This window comes from Aulonocara stuartgranti (genome assembly GCF_965226115.1).
Source record: "Aulonocara stuartgranti genome assembly, chromosome: 1".
Taxonomy (NCBI): Eukaryota; Metazoa; Chordata; class Actinopteri; order Cichliformes; family Cichlidae; genus Aulonocara; species Aulonocara stuartgranti.
This window is the reverse complement of record NC_138939.1, coordinates 19,767,969-19,793,085: the sequence shown is the minus strand read 5'-3', so window position 1 is coordinate 19,793,085 and position 25,117 is coordinate 19,767,969. Positions and strand designations below refer to the sequence as shown.

The window sequence follows — 25,117 nt, the reverse complement described above, 5'->3', positions numbered from 1 at the left end:
GTTTCACACCAAGTTAAAAAATAATAAACAAATAATAACAACCATGTCAGACAGAGTCTGCAAAGAGCAGGGGCCAGAGATATAAAAAGAACAACAAATTACATCTGCTTGTTACATGTCACATAACAACCGTTTCAGGGTCAAAATGTTCTTTAAGAACTCAGAAATAAACAGTGTCACACCACTGAGAGTTAAAAGCGTGTAAATTCTTTCAACTTTAATAGTGTAATTAGTGTAACTGTTATCCCAGGTGGTACAATCAAGATTTACCATTTACTAGGTTCAAGAAGTTAGAGCTAAGAAATAAATCTGTTTAGTTCTAGTTCATTTCTTAAAGAGGACTCTCCATGTTGTGGCAAAGGTATTCTTACTGAAACAAAAACTTGCAGCTATAGCTTTGGTTGCAAACAAAGTTCCAAACTACGTGTATCAACAAGGATAGTAAACTTGGGTTAGTTCAAATTTAATAATGAGCTCCCACCCCCAGGGTAGATAAAAAGACTGCTCTGGATTTAAGTATTAGGTTAAGGGTTAAATTGATAAAAATATGCATGCTGTGTGTCAGTCAAGTGTAGCAACTGCAAGTGGCCAATCAAGGGAAAACATACAGCAGGACATAAATACTGAAAATAATAAATATACATAAGGTGACTTTCATAATAATGATTCTGAATTTTGACAATGACAACAGCCAAATACTGCAGCTTACTTTTGCCTTAAAACTGCCTTTTTTATTCCCAGATTACAATTATTTGTTCTGGGCCTAAAGCAGCTGTATCTCCCTTCCTCCACCTCTTTTACTCAAGTTTTCTTGTATCAATTTATCTGTCAGCAGTAAAATATACTGATTCTGGTTAAATTTGTTCCTCTGACTCCATCCATTCTGATAACACATCAGAATAAGGCTATGTCTAGAAAGCAGATCTTCCTAAACTCAGCACGTTGGATAGACATCCATAGTTTTGCTAGAACGAGATGTTCCCTTTTCGGCACGCCATACTCCTCTAATAATACTGAAGTCCAGCTAAAACACTATGAGCCTGTGACACTGAGAACCCTTAGAAATTACATGTTATTCACAATTTACTGTACTGTCTAGAGACAACCTGTCTGGTTGAAATCTCCCCTGTCCCTCCTACTCAAAATGAGCTGAGCCTGTTAATGTGATGAGAAAAAGGCAAAAAAGCACTTATAAGAATAGAGCTAGGCAAGCACACATGAACATGACCTCTGCTGGCAGTGGAAAAATCTGCTGCCTCCACACTTTATGGCTAAAGGGCAATGACAGATTTAATTGGACTGAAAAAGACATTTCTTCAAGACTTTTTGGCAAATCTTAGTGCTAAGGTTATGAGAACAGCTCAAAAAAAAAAAAAAAGTAGGACCCATTTTTTTCCTGAGCAAGACCATATAAATCTGCAGCTGCATTAGTACAGTAGTACATTAGTCAATTTACTAATATCAGTAAAGAAGAGTATTTTTGAATAGAGCTGTCTGATATTCAACCTAATGCTTTTAAAACAGACAAGTAAATGTAGAGTATATATGTGTATGGCTCTCCAGTAAATTATTGATTAGGATTAGGTCAACATTTACACAATCTTGCTGTTTAGAAGTTGACACGAGCAGTGGAAGGTTAATTGTCTCTTGTAAGTCATATTAAAAAAATATTTAAAGTATACATTGTTCATGCAACTCACTAAACCTGAGCAGAGGACTATAGCACAAAGCCTGTTCCTCACATACATTAGAGGCAAGCTTATATAAAGGTTGCAAAGGAAAGAAGGAGGGAATGGAAATACTGTAGATGAAGGCCTTGTTTGAAAGCAACTGACACAAGAGGCTTATAATAGGGACCTTGAGGTCCATTTTCATTCTTATTCCCACAAGCCAATGACATTAACCAATGTTTTCAGTACAAATCTGTAGAATTGCTTCAGTTAGGGCCAGAACAAAAAGAGAAAATATGCCTTTCAAAGCTAACAGTCTTTTATGCCTTTTACTTCTCATAACCTTCCATAGATTTGCTTACTTGTGTCTAAGCTCTGGGAGGAAGTTTCAATCAATTGATCAAAACGGAATTTTCTTTTCCATATAATTCACAATTTGGTCAATAACATGGTAGAATATTGGTCAACCTCCACAGGAACTCAACAGCTGGACCTCATCTTATCCAAAGCCTTTTAGTAATATTTTTACTTTACAATAAGAAAGATGTGCAAAATCAGACCAAAACAAGGAGTACTATGAACCCGGTTGGGGCAGCATGGTGGAACAGTGGTTAGCACTGTTGTGTCGCAGCGAGAAGTTCCTGATTCGAATCCACCATCTTTCTGTGTGAAGTTCGCATTTTCCCCTCAATGTTTGTGTGGGTTCTGTAGGTACTCTGCCTCCCACAGTCCAAAACAGCTAGAGCCAACTCTCTTGCTTTTCCTTGAAGATCTATGTCACCCTTCTGATAGAAAAGTAATTGTACTGGATATCACAAAGACTTTGTTCCATAGAACAAATTCTTACTAAAACAAATTGGACTCTGTGCGCAATACACGTGTGAAAACAGTTCCAAAGGGAAAGTAATGAACTTCTTTTCAAAAGATACTAGGCCCAATTAATGGATCATTGTTGGTCTTTCCAGTACAATTTCCCAATTCTTTAGATAGCTTCAGAAATTAAGTGAGTGAGGTTATTTGTCACCTCCAAAGCTCTCTTTGCTCTGGACTTCTTGTAAGGTGAGCATAGTGTTCTTCTAAGCGCTCAGTATAAGAAATTGATTTTATCCTTTTCATAAAAAATGCCTTTCAACCTTGCCTTAATCTATGCCTTGACACATTGCTAGCATAAAGACATAAAGTAAGCACCTTGGACTTTTTTTTGAATGCAGTATGAACCTTAAACCTAGAGCTGGGCGATAGAACGATAACGATATCTATCGCGATATAACTTTTACTCGATAGAGAAATTAAGCTATCGCGATAGACCTCGCCGCTCTTGTCCTCTTAAAAAAAAAAAAAAAAAAAAAAAAAAAAGGTCGGCCGATCCAAATTAAGTAGCGCAGAGCCGAACCAATCACAGCCGCAGCTTCACGTCGCGTGACTTGTTACGTACAGCACAAGTGCCAAGCCGCACGTGTGTTTGTTTGGGAAGCAGCCAGCGGGTAATGGAGGAAATGAGTGTACCGACTAGAAAAATCAACCGAGCGTGACCGAAGAGAAAACAGATGATGGTTCCAATGCCGGAGAGATTGTCGAACGGAAGAGCCATAGAAGTTCCGTAGTGTGAAGGTATTTCGGCTATTTCAAGTCTGACAAAAAACAGAGTAGCGTGCACTGTAAATTGTGCCGAAAACAAGTCTGGAAATACAATAAACTGGTGCATGCGTCACACTGCGCCACGTTATTGTTTCGGTGAAATGAATTTCTACAATACTGTTACTGTTAATTCTACTCTCTGCAGTGTTTAAATGCTTACATATACACACAGTTACTGTCCCTCCACACATACGACTCGGTTCTGCTTCTATGCCCCAGCTTTGTTTACTTTTTCCCACCGAGGCTTCTAGACTTCTGATTGGCCAACATTTCTGCACGGTTAGGAATTTAGCGCCACCTGCTGCTTTGGCATGTTCATAGCAGCGTTTTCCTTCATTTCTGCCTTTATGTGTGGACGGGATTATTTTTTAAAACGAAAACGGAAAATCTCCGTTTTCAAAAATACCCGTGTACGTGTGGACGTAGCCTCAGTCTCTGACTGGAAGCGCTAATTCGTCATTCGGCTTTTGTCAGACTAAAGTAACTGTTAAAACTGTTTGTAAAGCTCAGCTATACAACAAGGAGAGATTGAGAATTTCCTTTTAGTTCTCAGTTTATTTGATATTGACAAAAGTTAGTCAGTTTTGTCTGTTCTTCTGTAAAACAAACTAAGATTTATTTTTAGAATTAATACTTTGTTTCTAAGTGGAATTGACAATTTAGTAGTCTGTTTCGTTTGTTCTATTTTGAAACTTAAACGCTTTAGCGGCTGTCTTTTGTGTAGTTTGCAATATTTGCCTTTATTTATCTGAAAAAGTCTCATGTTCCTTAAGTACATCTACCCTGTTGAACTTATTATGGGAAATAAATATTTAAAAACAAGCTGCTGATTATTTCACATTTTACTTGTGAGCAACGGCACATTTAAATCTTACAAATATAGTTATTTGGCTTATATCGTGATAGATATCGTTATCGCCTGAAATGAAAAAAACATATCGTGATATGAAAAAATCTCATATCGCCCAGCTCTACTTAAACCCAATCTATGCTCGTGCTCCCATATGGAAAAGATATATATAAATCTTATAAAGTTTGTATCTGTCTTGTGTGAAACTTGTATGAAAAGCATATAAGTGTGAAAACAGATATAAGATCCCTTGAAAAATTATATAATGAAACTTGTATGAAAGTAATGCGAAAGTGGCCACTTTCATGAGTAAATCATGTAAGCCTTATATGATTTACTCATGAAAGTGGCCACTTTCATGAGTAATCACATATAAGTTTTTACTATTTCTTTTCTGTATGGGCTGACTTGACCAACCCTGAAAACTATACACAATTAGTTCAGTAAATAAAGAAGATTCACCTCACTGCAAATGTCATAGCCAAGGTCCTGAATGGGTTATAAATAAGAGACTTCTATCCTTTATTTTGGCAGCACTATACATTACAGCTCATTAATAACTGACTATAGTAGTATATAATGACTATAGTAAACTAATATTTTAATGAGAGTTAACAGTTTATACCATGTAATTAATAAAGTAATAACTAGCTGCAAAAACATAAAAGCTTGGTATCTTCTTTGTTTTGAGTTACGGCCAAAAATATGTGACAGTGACTTTCACATGTTAGGCAGTTAATAGACAGCTCAAATATATCAATTTCCACTCTAGCTACACATGTACAAAGAGAATCAGTTAAAATAATTAAAAATAAAACAGTTTATTTAGAACACAGTTTAAATCAACAACAGCACGGTTTGTTAAAACCACATACAAACCATTATGAAACGGTACATTACATCATTCACTTTGAGGCGCCATTGCAAATATTAAAGCTAAATAAGAGCCTTTGATACAAGCCTACAAGGCCCAGGATTAAATTGGATTTTCCCAGCGGTTTCACAATTTGAAACATCCATCATTTATTATTAAAGATGGAAATCAAGGGAAGAAAAGGAAGTACTGTCTTTGGCAGCACGAGGAAGCCCTGTGCTAAACACCACCCAACTTCTCCACAGCCTTACCCTTTCACACACAAATAACTGTGGGTCCACATCATTACCATGCTGGCATACACCTGCTGTGCACCAAGATTGCAAACCATTTAAACAGCTTCTCAGTCAGTGCATTCAACAGATATCCTGCTGCCAACCACATGGGTGACACAAACACAAGAGGATTCTTGATGCCAAGCAACAATGCAGTCTTAAATTCCCGGATAAAGTAAATTTGGTTGCTTTGAACCAGAAGGCGACCACTAGTATATTTTTATACTAATAAACATGCAGCATCTCCATCAACAATATGTGACATGATACATTTTAGTCATTCTGACAGAGCCTTGGCTAGTTTTAAGGCGATGTCTTACTGGTAAATCTTTTCCAAAGCAGTGATGGTATTAAGCTGCTATTAAGCTCCTTTATGCACCTTGACTTTGCGCCAATCTTTATATTTAACCCAAGTCAGGTCGGATGTGAGCTAGACACACTTGTGCCAAATGTTGGGGTGTTTAATAGATGCTTTTTTTTTTTACTACAATATGACCTCTGCCTGTTTTTCCTTTTTTAACTAAAGGGTGGTTAACTGATGGTATAAGTGGTGCGACGTAGTAGCTGTGTTTAATGTTTAAATGTTGCAAGTTTGCCATTTAGCAATGGTCAGTAAAAGCACATAGGTGTGTTTTAATGTGCGGTGGCATCCAGATATGAGTATTATACACAAGTTGCAGAGGCAAAATGAACAGCTGTACAACTGCAGTTAAAAATGTTAAACCTTTAGCTCTTCCTTCTCAAAGGATTTCAAACTTTCTCAGTATTGAGAACTTTTTCACATCTGGTGAAGTAGCCCTTTACAAACTCATGACTGTATTTTTGAGAGGCTACTAAAATAAGCTGCTTGTTTTAATGTTAAACATTAATGTTTATTCTATACATTTCTACATGATGTTCTTTTATCCTGTTGTCTGAAACTGAATCTGTATTATCGTTGTTTCCCAGAAAGCTGGCAGTTCAAAGAACAAGGGTAACTTGTTTATTTGAAAATATAATGTCAGTATTTCGTATCCCCTAAGACCTTTAACCCCACATTACCTAACACTTTTTTCCCCTCTATATTGTGTCATTATTTCATGCATTTAGAGTTGTATCACACATTACTGGAAGTAAAAGCAAATCCAACAGGTACTCAGTGGCACTGAAATTTCGCTAATTCCATGCAAACTCCATGCATCAACAAGTTCAGCAAGTTTACTTGACCAACTACACAAGTGGTCATAAAGTTTGGCTTCTCTGCACATTTGATGAATACCAAAAGCCATCATTGTTGCTGTATAGTTGTAGGGTCTTTCTGCACCATTTCTATAACAAAACTGCCTCTTTTGAAGGAAAATTAATTTTAAAAAAATATCTGAGCTTCAGGTTTACTTAATAAGTTAAAAAATAAAGATGATTTATATGGCAATAGATGCTGAGACAGCGATATGTACACATGCATGATGGATATATAATGTCAGGCAGAACACGGGTTGGGGTCATAAAGCTTCGAATGGCCCCCACAGAAACACAGGCTGGTAGTGCACCTCTCAAAGACACCCTGGAAATCCGTCTTAATAAAAGCTCCTCAGTGTCCTTTTGTGATCCTGCAGTGTATTATCAATACGCTGCAGTTAAGTGTTGCAATTAGACCAGCCTTTTTCATGCAAATCAATTTGACAGCACAACAATCAGTTAGTTATGCTAGCCCCTGCTCTCTCATTCTCAACTCTCTCCTTCACTCCCTTGGCCTCTCCCTCCCTTCCACCTCATTTTCTCAGGCATTTGCAGAGGTTGCCACATTTGCATTATTTATCATAAAAGGATAGAATATGCATAACTCAAGGCAAGAGTGTGGTTATTAGTACCGTATAACAAATGTTCAATACAAATTGCAGCCATTTGCCTCACTCTTGCTGAAATGCATTCCCAAAAATGTAACAGGATAATACTGCATTTTAGCTAATCAACCATGGGGCATGTTGAACATTCAAAGCCAAGTAAACAGGTCTACGTTCTGCAGTGTTCACGGGCTACATATTGCATTCCCACCTCCTCTGTGTGTGGAGACCTGATAGTAATTTACCAAAATCATGCCACTTGACAGTTGCCACTAGTCTCTAGCCTTGACAGGATTTTAGCCTGAAACAAAATTCAAATAAACACACACAACTAAATTGCATGACTAATCATCACAAATATGTGTGTCTGAGACCTCTTGAGCAGCAGCTTCCACATACAACCATTATGATTCATGTGCTTTTGGAACGATGGTCACTGAGAATATTAATAGATACCATTTACTCATAGGAGGAGTCCCATCAAAGTGCTGCGTGGAGTTGTCCTGGTATGATCAATGGATGTGCTTTTATTACCATTAAGGAATCATTTACAAGGCAAATACGAAAACAAGTTTTGAATTATGATTACTTAATCAAACACTGAATCTGGAGTTTGAGTTATGTACAAGCTTTAAATCTGTGTTTGTGACAGCTTGCAGATTTTATTCTTTGTATAGCGGTGTTCATAGTAGGATAAAAGTCTATATGAGCGTATCTGTTCCACATACCCAATATACTGAGCGTGTGTATGTGTGTGTGTGTTCACAAGGTCTTTTAGTCTCATTAACATGCCAGCCTACTATAAAAAATGATCTAAATTCATCTCTTCATCAAAGTTCTTAGTTAAGTACAGAGGCAAGATGGTGAGACAGTCTGGTAAAATCAGAAGGAAATAACTGCATGTGATCTTTTTTCTAAGGGTCAAATAAATTAAATCTGACAGAAAAAATATCGAGGGAGAATTTAAAAGAGATTTAAAAAAATGGAGCTGTGGGCGAGATATGAGAAAGAGAGCATGCGTCTGTGTGTGACAGAGAGAGAGAGAGAGCGAGAGAGAGAGAGAAACTCAGGAACTGCAGGATGGTCTGTATGCCTTTAAACTGAAGTCTCAATCTTACGTAGTTTTGTTCCTTAAAAGGAAATCAGAGGACTTAGCTGAGGCATTGCCTTCAAAGTCATGAATAAACATTGAACTGCCTTTCTGTGCATACATCATACATCACAAGATGACACTACCTAATGGAGGAGGAATCCTTGCCCTCCAACACATGAATAGGCAGTGAAATTACCCACATGCCGCAGCCGCATGGTTCTAAAATGGACCGCTAAGGGAGAGAAAGGAAGGGGCTAATGGGAAGAAAGGAGGACTAGTGAGAAAAGAATCTCTCAGTAAAGTGGATCCCTGTAATAACCACTTTCTCTCTGCTCTGATAGACCCATGTTAAATGCAGGGGGGGAAAAGTCATATATACTGCAATAATCATTCATAATTACAATGAAAATTGACTCTTTCTGTTAGTCTCCAAGGGCAGTTTCTTAATTCTTGGAAACTACTTGCCACTTGTGAGACCCTTCCTATCATTTCTAAAAGTGTCGATTTTAATAGCATATTAAGTGGAGGTTTCTATTTAAGAGCAGACTATTAACAAAGTTACAGTGAGGCTTTTATGCTATTACTTATTATGCATATATATCTGAAGCCAAAAATCTTTATGTTCTTTACAAACCATAGACTGTATGTGAAGGATGGAAATAGTGCACAGGTCAGAAAAGTTAAAGCTGCATTCTTTCTACTGGCCAGCAAGGAACAAATTCTCTAGTTATACATAGAGTTTATTTGTAAAAGAGATAAACATGGTTGTGTTGTTTAAACAATGCTTAATTGGTAATAAGAAGCTTAAAGTGTGCTACCGTTACACCACCAGCAGCATCTTTAACCATTGATACAGAGCAGGATGGATCTATGCTTTTATGTTTTTTTAACCTAATTCTGACCCCACCATCCAAATGTTGCAGCATACCTTCTGCATACCTTGGTTGGAACAAGTAGTTACCTCAGTTACTGCCCACTTATCTACTTGAAGCACTCTGGCAGTTCTCCTCATATCTTTGGCATCAACAAGGGATTTTTGATGCTAACTGTATAATTTCTTTTTCAGATAACTCTATAAACTCTAGAGATGGTTGTTTGGGAAAACCCCAGTAGATCAGCATTTTCTGAAAAATGCACATCTGGCACCAACAACCACACCACAATCAAATACTCCTAAATCATCTTTCCTCTCCATTCTAATTGGTTTAAAGTTTAGCTGGTCCTCTTGACCACATCTACATGTCTAAATGCACAGACCGGCTGCCAAGTGACTGGCCAATTAGAGGTTTGCATTAATAAGGAGTTGAACAGATATACCTAATAAATGTGTCCAGCAAGTGTATATATTAGATATTGCATATTAAGTCCGCATATGTATGAGGGCCAAAAGCTCAGGCTTCACACTCTAATGCTTATTTTCTGACAGTTAATTCTACCCTTGGATTTGTTATGATGTCATAGGGTGGGAGCATCCTTAATGTGGTCAAGAATACATATTCCAACGAGGTAATTAGCCTCACCCACCTACTGTTTAAACCTTCTGTTTGCAAGGGACAGCCAATCAGAGAAAAGTTGGCTTAAAGTGAGAGTGGCAAAATCCAAAAATCAAAATAGGGACCTAAAATTAAGCAAAATAGTCCCCCTTTTTGTATGTGAAATATGTTTATTAGTATATATTTACCGGTGTGGCTTGGTGCAAAAAGTGAAACTGCTGTGAGACAATAGACCAGCTGCAGAAAATGTCATCCACTAGCTTATAATGGAGGCCAATTGATAAGACCTGGTGCCAAACCCAGAGTGTAAGGTGCAAGTCAAAGTGCTACATCTGGTGAAGAGGGCAATGGCAGACTGCACCAGGGAATAAATCAGAAACAATTGTTCTGCAAATCTATTTTAGTACTTCAATCTGCTTTAAAACTATTACATTATTTTACTCCTTATGAACCAACAACAACAGTCAGAAAAACAGAAAATATTGCTAAACTTATAACAAAAGACCACACAGGCAAATGTCTAGTTAAATCTTGCGTTGATCAATGAATAATTTGTGATAAGGGTATGAAGAAAAGACTCCTCAGCTTGAACTCCTGTATGTCCTCCATTTCCTATCTGCAAGCGTGGGTGCATCAACCACAGAGACCCTAAGGCAACTATGCACAAGACATTTCCACAGAGGATCACTTTGAGAATATCCATCAGGCTGAGATACTAATTAGTGTGAGTCCATGTATGCATGTGAGTGCATGACTGTGCATGCGCATGTTGGAGCAGAGAGATGTACACCTAGCCAGGAGTGAGAGCAATGTTGTGCAGCCGAGTGCAGTAATTTCTTTGATCATTTTTAATGGCCATTCTTTCATGTGAGGCTGCTGCTCACACACAGCTCACTGCAGGTGTCATCTCATTCCTTCAGTTGTGGGATTAGTATGCAGCAGGCAATAAAAAGCCAGGCCATTACACTGTGCAGCACACATACATAATCTCAACACAGTGGGATCATTACCTTTTCAAAGGATTATATCAGCTCACAGTCTACAGAGAGAAACAAAGAAAGCGACAGAAGCTGAGCAGAAAAGGAAAAGGAACCAAAACGAGACATAAAAAAGAAGCAGCAAAAGAGGCAGACGCAGTTACAGAATGCTCTATCAGTCAGCAATGCAATTAATGGAGGATGGACAGGAAGGTAGAGAATGATGGTTCAGTCTTCTATTTAGGGTTTGCTAGCTGAATTCAGACAGAGTTCCCTCTTATATTCTGAAATGAAGTCAAATATTCTCACCTCAACCATTCTACGGTATTCAGCAGACAAATTATTATTTGCAATGTACCATATCCTGTGCCAACTTTGTTTTCTTATTTCACATACTGTATGCTTACACTGTGCCAAAAAACACCAGAGAGGTTCTGACTGTAAAGATTCTTCGGCAGTCCATCACAAGGAAAACAATCCAACCAGGTCTGTGTAGCAAGTACGATCAGACCAATGCACTGCCAATATCCTTGCCATATAGTCCCACACATAATCAATCGAATACACCCAACACCAATAACTCATGGGGAGTATTTACCCATTCAGGTCAAAGAACCACCCTACCCTCATCCCTACTGTGCCTTTCACAAAATCCTGAACAACTATAAGCGAAACAGACAGGTAAAGGTTTGTAACAAGTACTAAAAGCCATTTTTATGATATGTGAATCTGTATAAACCAGCATGTTGTTTTATTATTAATAGTTCTCAGGAGGATCTGCTAGCTGAGAAAGACTGTTGGCTCATCTCATCCACCCTCATACTGTATCTCCCATGGTGGTATGAACCTGGTGCAATTTACGCAGTTTTTATGTATTCATTTAACTCCTATAACCTGCTCTCCCTTCAGCCCAAAGCCTTTCATCCAGAGAAAGGGTTTAATGTATAGTATGTCTACATGACGGTATGCAGTCCGATGCCGAATGCTGTATCCAGTGCACTTTTAAATAATGAAACGTACTCAATAATTCAAGGGCTGCACAACAGTATATCACAATCCTAAACGATACCAAATAATTCAAATGATTTATAACTAGATCATAAATCACAGTTTCAAAGATAAAAAAAAGTTTCTATTGAACAACATTAATTTCTCTGTATTAACAAAATATTAAATAGGAATGTGTAATTTATACTGCCAAGTACTTGCTCTTTGCTCTGATGCATTTGTGGTCAATACATATGACTTCTATGTCAATGAGTATGCAGCATTTTCCAAAAAGTTGGGATTCTGTGTAAAATGTAAACAAAGAAAAGCACAGCAAATAATTTTAAAAAGTTAGGACATTTCTATTACAAATTCAGTCTGTTTCAGAGCCCATAATTGCTGACAATGATTTTAAGAAATGTTCATGTGCCCATGCATTAATATGCTCTACAGAATTAGATCCGTTTTCCATACAGTAGCAAATGAAGATGTGAAAAAAAAAAAAAAAAAAATAGCCATTCAGTTGGTTTTCAGCCGTGACCCGTGCACACAGAGATTTCTCTGAGTCTTTTGCTAATTTTATGTGCCACACATGATGAAATCCCTAAAATCTTGGTAGTTTTACAATTAAAGCTGTTACTCATTGCTCAAATGCTAACCAGTACAGTCTTTTGTTGTCCTTGTTCCAGTGTTTTTGAAACATGTTTCTGGTCACATCTCTGTACTATTTTCAATTAAATGTAAGTTTTAAACGATCTGCAACTTACTGCATTCTGTTTTTATTTAGAGTTTCCATTGTTGCCATCTTTATGTTTCAAAACTGGACGTGCTGAGAAGAGGTGGGTCAATCAAAACAGAGTTAATTATTAATTCACTTTGACCTGAATTGTTCAGAGATGTCAAATCAGACTGCTGTTTTGCCACAACTTTCTACATGACCAGATGTCTTTATGCAACTACATGTATCGCCCCCAGTGGCCGTTAAAAAGAATGCATGTTTAAAGCATTTTAAACCATTACATTTGTTTCACTTTTTTAGACGCAGAAGCAATGTCCATCTTTTATACTGTTTACAACTTCTACCCAGTGTTACTTCAGTTCCGCCTGGCTGTAAACGGTAACATTTTAGCGAGGACTTGTGGAGTTTGTGCCAGCATCTTGCTTAGTTCTGGAATGATGAAGTAAACACTGTAGCAAATTTCAGGGGTAGATAATAATGATGGATTACAAAAAGAAAATCCACTGTTAAAATTTTTACATTCTCCAATCTTTCATTAGTCTTTACTCCACAAGAAGGCAAAACTAACAGACTTAAAAACTCCTTTGTCCCACACGCCATCAGACTGTTTAACTCCTCTCTGGTGGGGAGAGGGAGGGGAAACAGGAGGACAAAGGAGGGAACAACTAAGCTGTAGTGCCTCTTCACCTCACTGTACAATACCTTTTGTGCAATACTTTTGTAAATAGTCAACGGTGCAATAGACTCAATACTTGAAATGTGCAATTCACTTGTATTTTTATTTTTATTCCTATTTATTCTATTTATCCCCTTCGTATATTTTATTTATATTGTCTCTGTATTTATATATATGTGTGTGTGTATAACTCTGTAACTTCTGTCGGTGCTGTGCTTTTTTGGAAATCGAATTTCCCAGAGGAACCCACCCGAGGGATTAATAAAGTTCTATCTTATCTTAAAACTTAGTACAATAATTAGCTGACTCCAGGGACATAAATACTATAATTCTTCCAGTTTTACATTACAGCAGAGCTGCTAAGCCCTGGTATATGTAAGTAAGCCCATTAATCACCAAGAATCTGATAATATCAATTATTTCAGTAAACAAGGAAGTCCAGTTCAAGGCCTCGCCCTCCACTCAATCCTTGCATTAAATCACCACACAGATGGATTTAGTAGCTAATTGGAGTAAAATGGAGCTTTGTGAGGGATAATTGAGGATTTCTTTACCATGTGTAGTAGTGTCTGTGGAATGGGGTGTGTGAATCTTCACAACTGTTAATCGCACTACATGAATAATAGCATTACAGTTTTTAATGACCAAATATATTTAAAACAAACAAACAACACAGTTAAACATAAAGGAAAACATTCATATTTTTTAGTCAATATCGCTTCATTTTGGTTTTTATGCTTTTTTAGCATCTTCTAATATACATTATCAGTACTGTACAGGACAAACACGGTCATGCCATGATTTTTGGTGGCCTTTAGATAATCTGAACCATCTCCCGCTCCTCACCACTGCCCTATTTCTAAGTGAAAGTGAATTATTTGAAGTAAAAACATCTCCAAGAAATGTCTGACAGGCCTTCTGATTCTCTGGGTGAATAAGGGAAGGCTCCCACTGGTCTGATAAAAGGCTTGGGTTTCTACAGCAAATGATGCCTTTCTCCCGACTTATGCCTACACTCTGCTTTTAATTGGCCTCTTCTGTAGCTGCGAACCCTAATGACTTTGTTCCGGGATTAAAAGCCTCAGAGTGTTCAGGCAAGGCAAGGGTCCTAACCTTTTCTTGCCTGTTTCATCTCTCCTGTTTCAACACTTCCTTGCCCATATTTCTCTTATAAATTCCATCTACAGCCACAAATTCTTTATTTTCCCCCCTTTTTATTTCTACTGTTTGACTGTCTATTTCAATACACTATCCCTGTCCCTGTGAACTCTACTCAGTGCTTCTAGGAAGGCTTGATGAGCCAAGTACTGGAATATAATTTAATGCACTATAATGAAAATGCTGTCAAACATGATACGATAACATCGTGCCATTTGCATACGTTATGTAATGTGATGTTTCATTCACTAATCGAGTTTGATTCTGCAAATACAGAAAATTTAACATAGGCATAAAAATACAGGAGGATCTTCTTGAGAATAGCAACCTACTTAAATTACTACTTAAACAGAGTAGAAGGAATTTCTTAATACTAGGCAGCTTAAGTTTGTCTAAGCACGGAATCAGTAACAGTGAAAGAAGACTATTTTTTATACCCATCTTGTATGGTTTAAAACATATTTAGGTTTGATGTACATTTGCGATTCACTCATTCCTTATTCCAGGATGGCTGTCAATCCCCTGCTACCCCACCACTACCCAATTCACCTCTCTCCTAGATGCCCAGACAAGGCCAGTGCTGAATGATAGAGTAATCGATGTGAGGCCTAATCACCCAGCTTAACTCTAATACCCTGGACTGGTCCACATCATTATCATATCAGCCTCCACACATTTCGAGGTGACATGGTTGGCAAAAGATTAAGGACAATCTTGTAAAGAGGCACCGCACTTTTCAATGTGCTGACCAACCACAAGAGGCCTTGGGAAACTGGAAGGAATATGAAGGAACTGAAGGTAAAAATAGCGATAACGACCAAAAACACAGACCCATAAAAGGACCTCTGGTCTGTTTGAGGCTGCCAAACCGATATGAGAAAATCATCTATGTGGAAAATCAAGCAGGGACGGTATCTCTATCAGAGGCACTTGTCCGTACAGCAAAGACAGTTACTGAATGCCTAAGATAAAGAGTTTGTGTAATTAAGCCAGAGGAAGTTGCAGAAACTATCTATTAATTACTTTGCACAAATTGTACAAAATGGTAACCAACAGTAAATAAGGACAGAAGAACAAACAAGTCTGCAGTTCATCCTGGGAACTCTGGACATCTGAATGAGATGATATGTTTAGGTATCCACTGTTAACAATTCCTCAAAATATTAACCCCAATGACAACTGACAGTAAAACATAAAAACATTCAAAACAATCTGAATTATTCTGGTTAGGCAGAGATGTCTGATCATAAATCATCTGTATAAACTGTCAGCTTGTCTTAAAACAATGCCAGAATTAAGCAACCTTATGCATATCTCATTCAGTTAGTACAGTCCTATTGTACGGCTTGGCTACCAAATAGAATATCGCTTTGTGTGTTTTTCTGTATAATGAAGTTTGAATTTCATAGGAAAATAGGAACAGAAAAAGCCTAATTTAAGTAAAAGGACAAAAGAATCTCTTTGAATTTTATATCAAAGACAAAAGTAGAGGAAAACATTAACAAATCAGACACAACTGCAAAACCTTAATGCCTACTTAAACTGACACAAAATCACTCAGTTTGCTTTTATCAACGTTGAAAATAAGCGCATTTCCTAAAATCCTGAAGGGATGACTAAAAGGCTTTATTCGCAGCCCATCTATTGCTTAGATTTAAAATATACTTCCGTTTCTATGTTGGCAATCAAGGAAAACACACAAGTCAATGCATGATATCACTTTTACAAACTATCTACAGATATAACTCAAAGTGTTGGTCCATCACAAATAACAATCTGGATGTTTTTTTGATTAAAAGTTAGTAAAGCAAACCACATTAAACTAAAAGCTTTAAAATTAATGTCTGTCTCTCCCTCTAGCCCAGTAAAGTGCGTAACACAGAGCTACCACTCCCCATCATCATAAATGTTTAAGATGGCTAACAAGTGTGGTGTCAACAGCTCCCAAGATAATCAGTGTGTCAATCAATGACGGGTGTGAGGCCAGCTTTTAGAGGGTCTCTATGGTGGCCGCTTAGAGCATGCTCAGTTTAACAGCAGCAGTGGGAGAAAGTAAACACAGTAGAATATAGAGTTGACGATTGACTCCCTGATCAATGCCATTGATCAAGTAGTCCGCAGATTCTCTACTTCTTTGTGTAGGCTGCTCATATTACTGTTTGTCATCCTGCTATCAGGCTTCGAGCTCAGGATCACAGCAACTTCCTAATCAGTCACTACCAAAATGCAACCACCACACTAGAGGGAGACAAAGAGGAGGGTCAAAACTAGGTTTATGCTTAGCTTAGAGATCCTGGCAAAGATATATTAAAATAAAGCACGCATGCACACACACACAGGAATACAAACATAACACACCTATCGACTGTGTCAGTTGCTTTTTGTCTTTATTTTTTCCAATTTTGGCATTTTAGCATTATATTGACATTTATTCTTGATTATTTATTCTTTAAAAAAAAAAAAAAACCTTCAGATTAGAGCTATATCTCTGCTCTGATTAGATCTCAGCACTAATTTATTTATTTTTTATTTTAAAGCTAAATGTTTTGCTTTATTTTCCTTAGACGATGGTGGAGACCAAAACAGAGCTAAGCAAATTAAAGTAAAGAAAACACTTCAGAGAAAGAACACTTGCTCAAATTAAAGTAACTAAACTAGTATCTGCAACAATCAGCTAGAAATTCAAGATATCAAATCGATAAATAGTCAATGTTATTTGATTTTATCTATCTCATTACATATCTCAATTCATGTTGTCTTCTGAAACTTTGGGTGTTTAATAGCATTGTAAACTAGTAAGTCCAAATATGTTATGAAACATCTACAGGCACACTAAAGCATGCTCTCTCAACATTGTGATGCCTGACACCAGTCTCGTGGCTATGTCCTGTCTAGTTGGTGCTGTTTTGCACTCCACCAAAGTAAAGCTACATCAATAGACAGCCAGCTTTAATGATTTATTGACTGGTAAATATACCATGTAATGAATCTGAACAAAAGACCAACAATTTATAGCTACAGTGACATAATAACAGTCACATTCTGCTACACCTACACAGTTTTGAAAAACACTTATGACATTGATAATTCCTATGCAGGATTTTGTTATCTGCAAAACATATTTATCATTCAAGTGTTAAATTAAGTTACAAAAAAGAAAGAAAATGACTCTTTTGATAACGAGATGGAAAATTGTCACAAATGCTCCAACTGTGAGAGGTATTTGCTTTACAAAGCATCTCTAAAGGGGTGGACAAGCATACTGACAATTGGTAAAACTTAAACAACATGGCAAACTTGTTGGTTTAATTCTGCCTTAATGACAGGCTTAATCTAACACATTAAGCATTGCACATGAATAGTTTCTGGCAGTATTCACTCTGAAATGTCAGCCTTACATAAAATGAAAGAAACCTCACAATACAAAGCTAAACTCCCCCTTGATATACAGATGAGGATAAAATTATTAGCCTTCCTATAAGATGTAAGTTTTTGTTTAAGTGCTTTTTTAATAGAGCAAGTAACACAGCATTTCTAAACATACCAGTTTTCTTAAGAAAACATAAGTTATTTCAATTTGCACAAAATAACAATTTCCTTAAAAAAAAATATATATATATATATATATATATATATATATATATAAAAGACCAGCGTCAATATTATTAGCTCCCTAAAAAAAAAAACAACGACCTTTTTTGAAGCCACAGCACAAATCACTGCTGTGCAAGGTTGTGCTTTAACTTTGTAATGATCAAAGCTTGTAAAATAAAGTTAAAAAAATTTAGGGTTATCTTCCAATTTGCACACAGTGTTAAAACCTCAGGAAGGTTTTGAGCTATCACTTAAGCAAAAATCAGGCCAAAAAAAAAAAAAACGATATCAGTTTATACTTTTCTGGATGCTCACAAAGCAGGAGATGGATATACAAAGTTAGCACAGCATTCCCAAGTGTCCAGAACTGGAAAGACACCTTGTCAAACAGAAGTATGCTATTAACAACCTGGAGAAAGGTTATGCATACTGGAAGCACGTCCTCTGGTCAGATGAGATGAAACTAGAGCTCTTTGGCAATAAAGACACCGATTATGTTTGGAGAAAGAAGGGAGAGTTGGATAACCCAAAACACACCGTCCACACTGTAAAGCATGGTGCTGGGATTATTATGCTGTGGGATGTTTCAGTGTATCTGTGAAAGGGGAATCTCGTCAATGTGGAAGCAATTATGAAGAAGAAGGATATGTGAAGATTTTCAAAGAAATCCTCAAGCAGCCAGCAGCAAAACTGGGTCGACCCCAAATATATCCTGTTCCTGATGAAGAACTACCTCCAGAAGACCACAGTGAAAGTTACTGACTGGCCTGCACAAAGTCATGAGTTGAATTTCATCAAAAATATGTGTGGTGAACTGAAGACCAAGGTCCATGCCAGAATATCCTAAAATCTGGAGAAGCTTGAGAGATTCACCAAAGAAGAATGAGCTAGGACTGCTCAGGAGACGTTTGTGAGACTTGTTGAAAACTACAACAAATGACTCCAGGCTGTTATCCAGCATGAAGGATACACAATTGACCATTAGCATCATAGTGGCTAATAATTTTGATCCCTAGTAGTTTTTGGTTTTGTGAAATAAGTTTGTTTCTGTGCAGTGAAAGTGAAATAATGTTAACATCCAAAATAAATAAAATAACATGGCTATCTTTGTGTCTGCAATGTAGGTTAGTACATATTAGGCTCTCAAGCAGAGACACAATGACCACTTCTATTTCTTGCCATCAATTGAGCTAGTAAGTGGCAGTGAGGACAAAGAGAGAGTGACACATGCAGAAGCATGTTAGCTTTTTAAATATTCTAAAAAACCTCCAATCCAGCTGTAAACAACTTGACCAGGCAAATCAATCCAAGCCAAAAATACTGAAAACCAATCATACAGTCCTCATATAATCCTATAATCTAATGCCTATTACTAGCCAGTCAACTAGATCCACAACAGTGGGTTTCTACACCGACACACAGTTCCATCAATTCTACATTGATGATGAATTTTTATTCTTGCTCTTTTCTCAATGCATCCATTTCAGATGAGATGAAAAAGTAATATTCCAGCAATAAAGCTTGATTTACATCCCCTTCACTGTTCTCCCTCTTCCTTTTTTATTTGATCATTTAGCCAGGATCATATAACTGTATATCAGACACAAATGAAATCAGGTCTCATGCACATTAAGGCCATGTCTTTCTGCAGCTAACATCCCCTCCAACCCAACTCCCCAGCTCCACAGCAAGGCAGGGGCAGAGTCCCATTCATTTTCAGGCCCATTTCCTCCTATGATTAGGCGATCAATCAATCTCAGCATTCAATCTCATCAGGCAGACGGGATTATCTGCCCATCTTCCCCTCTGCCTCTTTCAACTTACTCCATCCCACACACACAGCAGCACATTAACATCAGATCAAGTATCAAACAACACAAGCAGTCTACCACATCCTCTGACCACAAACGGACAGCTTCTCATCTTAGCCGTCTCTGGCTGTCCTCAAAACATGTGCCAAAAAAAGAATTTAAAAAACAGAACAACAAACATAATGTTGAGCAAAGCTTTCGTTTTGGGATCAAATGTAATTACAGATTAAATTGCTTAATTTGATGATTACTTAACTCTACCAATTTATGACATAATTTGTTTGTAAACAATCACAAGCGATCAGACCATCTTTACTCTCTCTCCCTCTGTACATTTATATATGAAGAAGTAATAATGAATAAAATGAAAACATAAATTTAAATTACTTTTTTTGCCATCACTAATATTTCATGTTTCTATTCCCCCCCCATAAGCACTTGGTAAAATGGACGTTTTCCTCACAGCTGAAAATATTTAATGAATTTTCCCTAATGGCAAAAAGCTTTTTGATGTAGCAATGCTTATTCGTAAAACAACACTGATGAAACTGTCATGCTTTCAAGAGACACTACCTTTTAGTAACCACGTGCTAGATTAATACATTTGAAAGGCAGCACTTTCTTCCATGCTCGTGCCCCTGTTTCTGGAGGCAGAATAACCCTCAAACCTAATTCAAAGCTACCATAGTAATACTGGCAAAAAAAAAAAAAGTCTGCAACAACCACAGTGTCACACTGACTTTGAGCAGCACTGTGGACAAGCACAGCATCCCAAACAAAACAGAAAGTACACATAGCTCCTTTGCAGCCTCAATTTCGTCACCTCAGCTTTATCTATGCACTGCATTATTTAGCAGAAATCGCAGTGAATGGCAGCAACTTCCTCTGCCTTTACTTGTTTATTTTGACAAAAGAACATTACACAATTGTATTTTTCCCACTTTTTATGAAATCTACCATCATTATTTCATTAATCTTGCAAAAAAAAAAAAGTCAACTTTCATTGTTATGTTTTTTGTTAAAGCGCTACCATTTTGCATTCTTATGCCAATCTTTGTTGCACAGGACTTTTTTAGGTTTTTTTTCTTTTTTTGCTGTTAGCACACACAACAACAAACCCAGCTGAGCCATTAAGGTTTCATCACCGTTGTAATAGAAATTTGTGTTAAAGCACAGAGCACTGAAAGTCTGGGTTTATGCTTTTCCAAATGAAAGCTGAGCTCAAATCTATATTACTCTCAAACTCTCAATCAATCATGTGTGAAGTCTATCTGTATTCCTGTGTGAGATTAACTGTGAAGTATCTACGTGGTTATTATGGTCAACATGCCAAAGACCATCCTGCACAAGATGTTGCTTTTTTTGATGGGGAGCTACTAAAATAGTGTTAGGATATCAGTGATGTTTACTGAATTAAAAAGAAACATCTCACACATGTGAACATTAATATTTGAAAATGCGAAACATATTTTTGTCAATAGCAGTCCTTACAGAGGCGTGAAAATGCTTAGGAATCTTTCTCTGGGCTCTCAACTGTCCCAAGAAGCTGAATCTGTTGCAATAAATGGCCTTAATAACATACTTTCGCCTCAGCCATTATTCTGCACGCTGTTGTTTTTAATTACATGCCGAGACCTTCTAAGAGCCACGCACACTCCAAGCTCACTTGGCATCCTCTTTACTGGCAACAATTAATCTAAGGTGTGGCACAGCTTTCCTGAAAACATCATAAACCAAACCACCAAACCTACAGTCTGAAAATCTGACAATTTATTTAGGTCTGCTTACATTCTTTTAAAAGTGTCCATGTAATTTCTACTAGCTTCTGGTTTAGACAAAGAAATCATTGTCATGAGCACATCTTAAATGTGAAAGAAATGCAAAAGAACTAAAATCACATCCAAGTTATCCATGTAGAGCTTCCCAGTTTCTTATTGGTAGGTTTTAAAAGTTCAGTAGTGACATTGGTTAAAGTTCAAATTATCTGAATGTTTAGTATCGTGGTGACATAAGTGACATCTGAGTGGTGTTCAAGTGAAAGAATCACTGAATTAAAAAGCAAAGGCTCATCACCCACTATCATTATAAAGCTGCAGATGGAGATGCAGACAGCACAGTCTGATGTTGTTATTGTCTTCCGTGTGGGTGAGTGATAATAACCCAGGCTGGGGGTAAAGAAGAGGCTATATGGGGAAAAAAATCTGTTTGACTGCATCATATCCTCTTGCAGAGTAGCCTTGACCTACTGCCTGATTTTGATAGAGCTGCTGTCTATTTAATTCATATGGATACACTAACTTTCCCCAGAATGCCTTATCTCAGTGAGGACCAAGTAATATATTTGGGATTGGATTAGAGTGATCCCACTGAGAGAGTAAGGTATTCACAGGTGACAAGGTGTGCAGACCACCAAATTGATGAAAACAACAACACATCAGCACCTAACCTTGGAAAATTTAGGATGATTATAAGGAAGCATTAACTTTAGAAAACTAACTTTGCAATTCTATAAACCAACATGCCTGAAGTTACAAATGTCAATCAAAGACTGCCTATATCTTTACCATTATGCCTACATATGGAAACTGCCCTTTGAAATAGTAACAGGAAGAGCACAGGCTTCCAGGGATGCTTACTTATAAGTATTTGGTAGCTTTATAGTGAAGAGATGTTAATGTATTAGAGGTAAAATTTAATCAGGTATGGAGTTTACATTTGCAGACTTCAGACAAACTAGTTTCAGGTGGACCCGTCACTTAACAAAATGTCTCAAGTAAAGTTTAATCCATTAAAAATACCTTTATAAAAATAAACAAAATCAAAACACATGGCAATAAAATAACGTTTCTCATAAAACCTTTGATTAACCTGCAAAATACCTTCTTTGTATTGCAAGGTCAGTTGTATGTGTGGATTTTAAGTACAACTGCAAGCAGCCTAATAATATTGTTCACACCCACCACATGCTATCTCTGAGAAAGACCTTTTTAAGCATGTTTTTACATGTTTTGTCACTTTACAAATTTCAGATGAGTCCCTTGGCGACTGACTGGACCACCCCTCTTATTTCAACCTTTATCTACGTTTATCACCTTTGCTCACACATGCATTGTCTTTCTTCTACTTACTGTCATTCCTCTTCTCTCCACAGCATCCCTCCACTTCTCCAGGATATCTTCCACTAGCTTCCCACTCTCAATACAGATCAGTATATCGTTTGCAAACATCATAGTCCATGGAGACTCCTGTCTGGCCTCATTGGTCTCCCTGTCCATCCTTAAAAGGGGTTTTCATTTGGATTGAAGTAGCAGGGTAAATACCAAAAACTGCATTCAAAACAATTATTTTGTGCAGTTATTAGTTCATACACATTTGGATTACTTTTCCGCTGATCTCAATCATGTGCAAGATTAAATGTAGCTAGGTGTCTTTAGCTAGCTCATTCGTTCCATCTACCATTAGCTAATAAAGGTTTGCTAGCCCTACACTAGAGACAGAAAAAGCTACAGGCTACCACTTCCCTGTTTTCTTAAATTGAAAAGCCCGCTCCCTCCTCTCCCGCAGTGTTGTTTAGCTATATTTACAAATAAATTTGAGCACTGGGAGAAACAATTTGGCTAAAGAGAGAAAGACAAACAAACATACAAAACTTAGCCCGACTTACCCTGCACATGTTAGCCACATAATTGCAATTGCCTTTGATTTAGATTAAAACTGTGATTGGGAGATGATTGGTGAATATGCAAATATAAAAACAGACGCAATATTTTTACCTGCTATTTGGTTAATGCAATTTATAATTTATATATTCTGTATTCAGTTATGAAGGCTCTAATTGTTGTTTGCGAGCTGCCGTTTAGATACTTGTATGTGCCCGGGGCTGTTGATGGGTCTGTATGCAATGATGGGCATAGCTGCGGGAAGTTTATTGTTTTTTTTTGTTGATGAGTGAGTATAGGGGTGGGATTTAATAAGTTTTCTTCGTCCCACTCCTTTTTCAGGCAATTTTTGTTTTTTGTTTTGTGCATTTTATGTTCAATATAGGTATTTGTTGTGCCTGAAAATGAACAAATGAATGAATGCTTGTATGAGCCAACAGCGGAGAAAGTCGCTTTAGAGACAAGTTATCGCTAGCTTAGAGATACCCTTAAGTGATTGGTTGACACTTGTGGAGGTGGGCAGATGGATCCGAATATCGATAGCATCGATACCAACAGTATCGGATCCATACTAATGCAATTGGCTCAATATTTATTTATGTCAATATACAAGAAAAGTTGAAAGATTTTTATTTATTTATTTTTACTGTGTTAGCTAGTTATTGTAGATAGTGAAAGAGTCAACACTGTCTGGTTGGTGTTCATTAAAATGTATCGTACAGCACTATCCCTTAGTGATTCCCTAACCTCCAATGGCTCCAGTAGCAGAAATAATCTTTCATATATACAATACATGAAATTATGATTACTTTGATTTACCTTTTTCAGACAATTTTGCCACGCGAAATTTGATTTAAAAAAAATATAAATGTAAAGATATTGTGCAGGTATAAAGAAGCTGGGTTAAAATGCAAATAAATACTGTCTGCGATGGATTCAATTTGGAAAAAACTCAAACAGCACTCTTTTTGTTGGGGGAAAATGACAGGCCTTGTTAAGGAGTCCCTGAGGTTTTTTGTATTCTAATATTAAATAAGTTTTGGGCAACTTTCAACAGTAAAATTTGTTCTCTATTTTAATTGAAAAGTTAGAATAATATATTTTATGTATTCAAGAATAGGTAAGCCACACAATGGTGCATTTTCAAGAAATACTATGTTAATCATCAATAGAGATTAAAATTGCCAGAAAAGTGGTTTTTGCTGATGCTATTCCTTATATTTACACAGAATGACACAGTGTTTTATTTTATAGAAAATCAGCTTTTAATGGAAAGTATTTATTTAAAACATTATGACAGTCTGTGAAAACTATTTTAATAAGTCACTGGAATGCACCAGACATCACTTATTTTATTATGTTTCGTTTAGATCATGTGAAACATTTCTTGAGTTGTTCAAGGCTGAGTGATTATGTAGCATTTATTTAAAAATATGAATCTTTATTAACAAGAGATGGAATGCGGACTATTTTTGTGTGGTTTTGTGGCAAAAGATTGAGAGAGTGACTGTAATCATCACTCAGAGGACAATTTTCTGGAACAGATGGCTCTTTATTTGTGTTGGTTTTGCAGCAGTCCTTCTTTTTTGGCCTTTTCTTTGCCCTGGCACCATGCAATTTTCAATAGTGCAAATTATGTCCAAAGGGCGGTTGCTAATCTCATCTTTTAGAAATGCACAGCAGATCTGGTTTGTTGACAGGGTAATGGTTTAATACACATAAATAAATACATCTGTGTTTACATCACAGTCTACATCTGTGAGGATCCATAATTAAATCAAAGATCACATCTTTGGCAGT

At 37.0% G+C, this 25,117-nt stretch overlaps 1 protein-coding gene across 29 annotated transcripts in view; it reads right to left on the bottom strand.

Annotated features, from left to right (window-relative positions):
* LOC309691504 (uncharacterized protein) overlaps nt 1-23,817 on the bottom strand; it is a 141,625-nt gene extending 117,808 nt beyond the window's left edge. For 14 of the 29 annotated variants that reach the window (XM_082509212.1, XM_082509216.1, XM_082509201.1 and 11 more), the window contains exons 1-2: nt 23,323-23,816; nt 22,787-22,934 (exon numbers count right to left, since the gene is read on the bottom strand). In XM_082509212.1, the coding sequence (XP_082365338.1) occupies nt 22,787-22,934; nt 23,323-23,342 (168 nt within the window). In that variant the 5' untranslated portion in view covers nt 23,343-23,816. Of the gene's footprint in view, nt 1-22,786; nt 22,935-23,322 lie in introns of all 29 variants that reach the window. The other 15 variants (XM_082509197.1, XM_082509208.1, XM_082509199.1 and 12 more) reach the window with 4 other exon arrangements.
* Nucleotides 23,818-25,117: the final 1,300 nt, after the last annotated feature.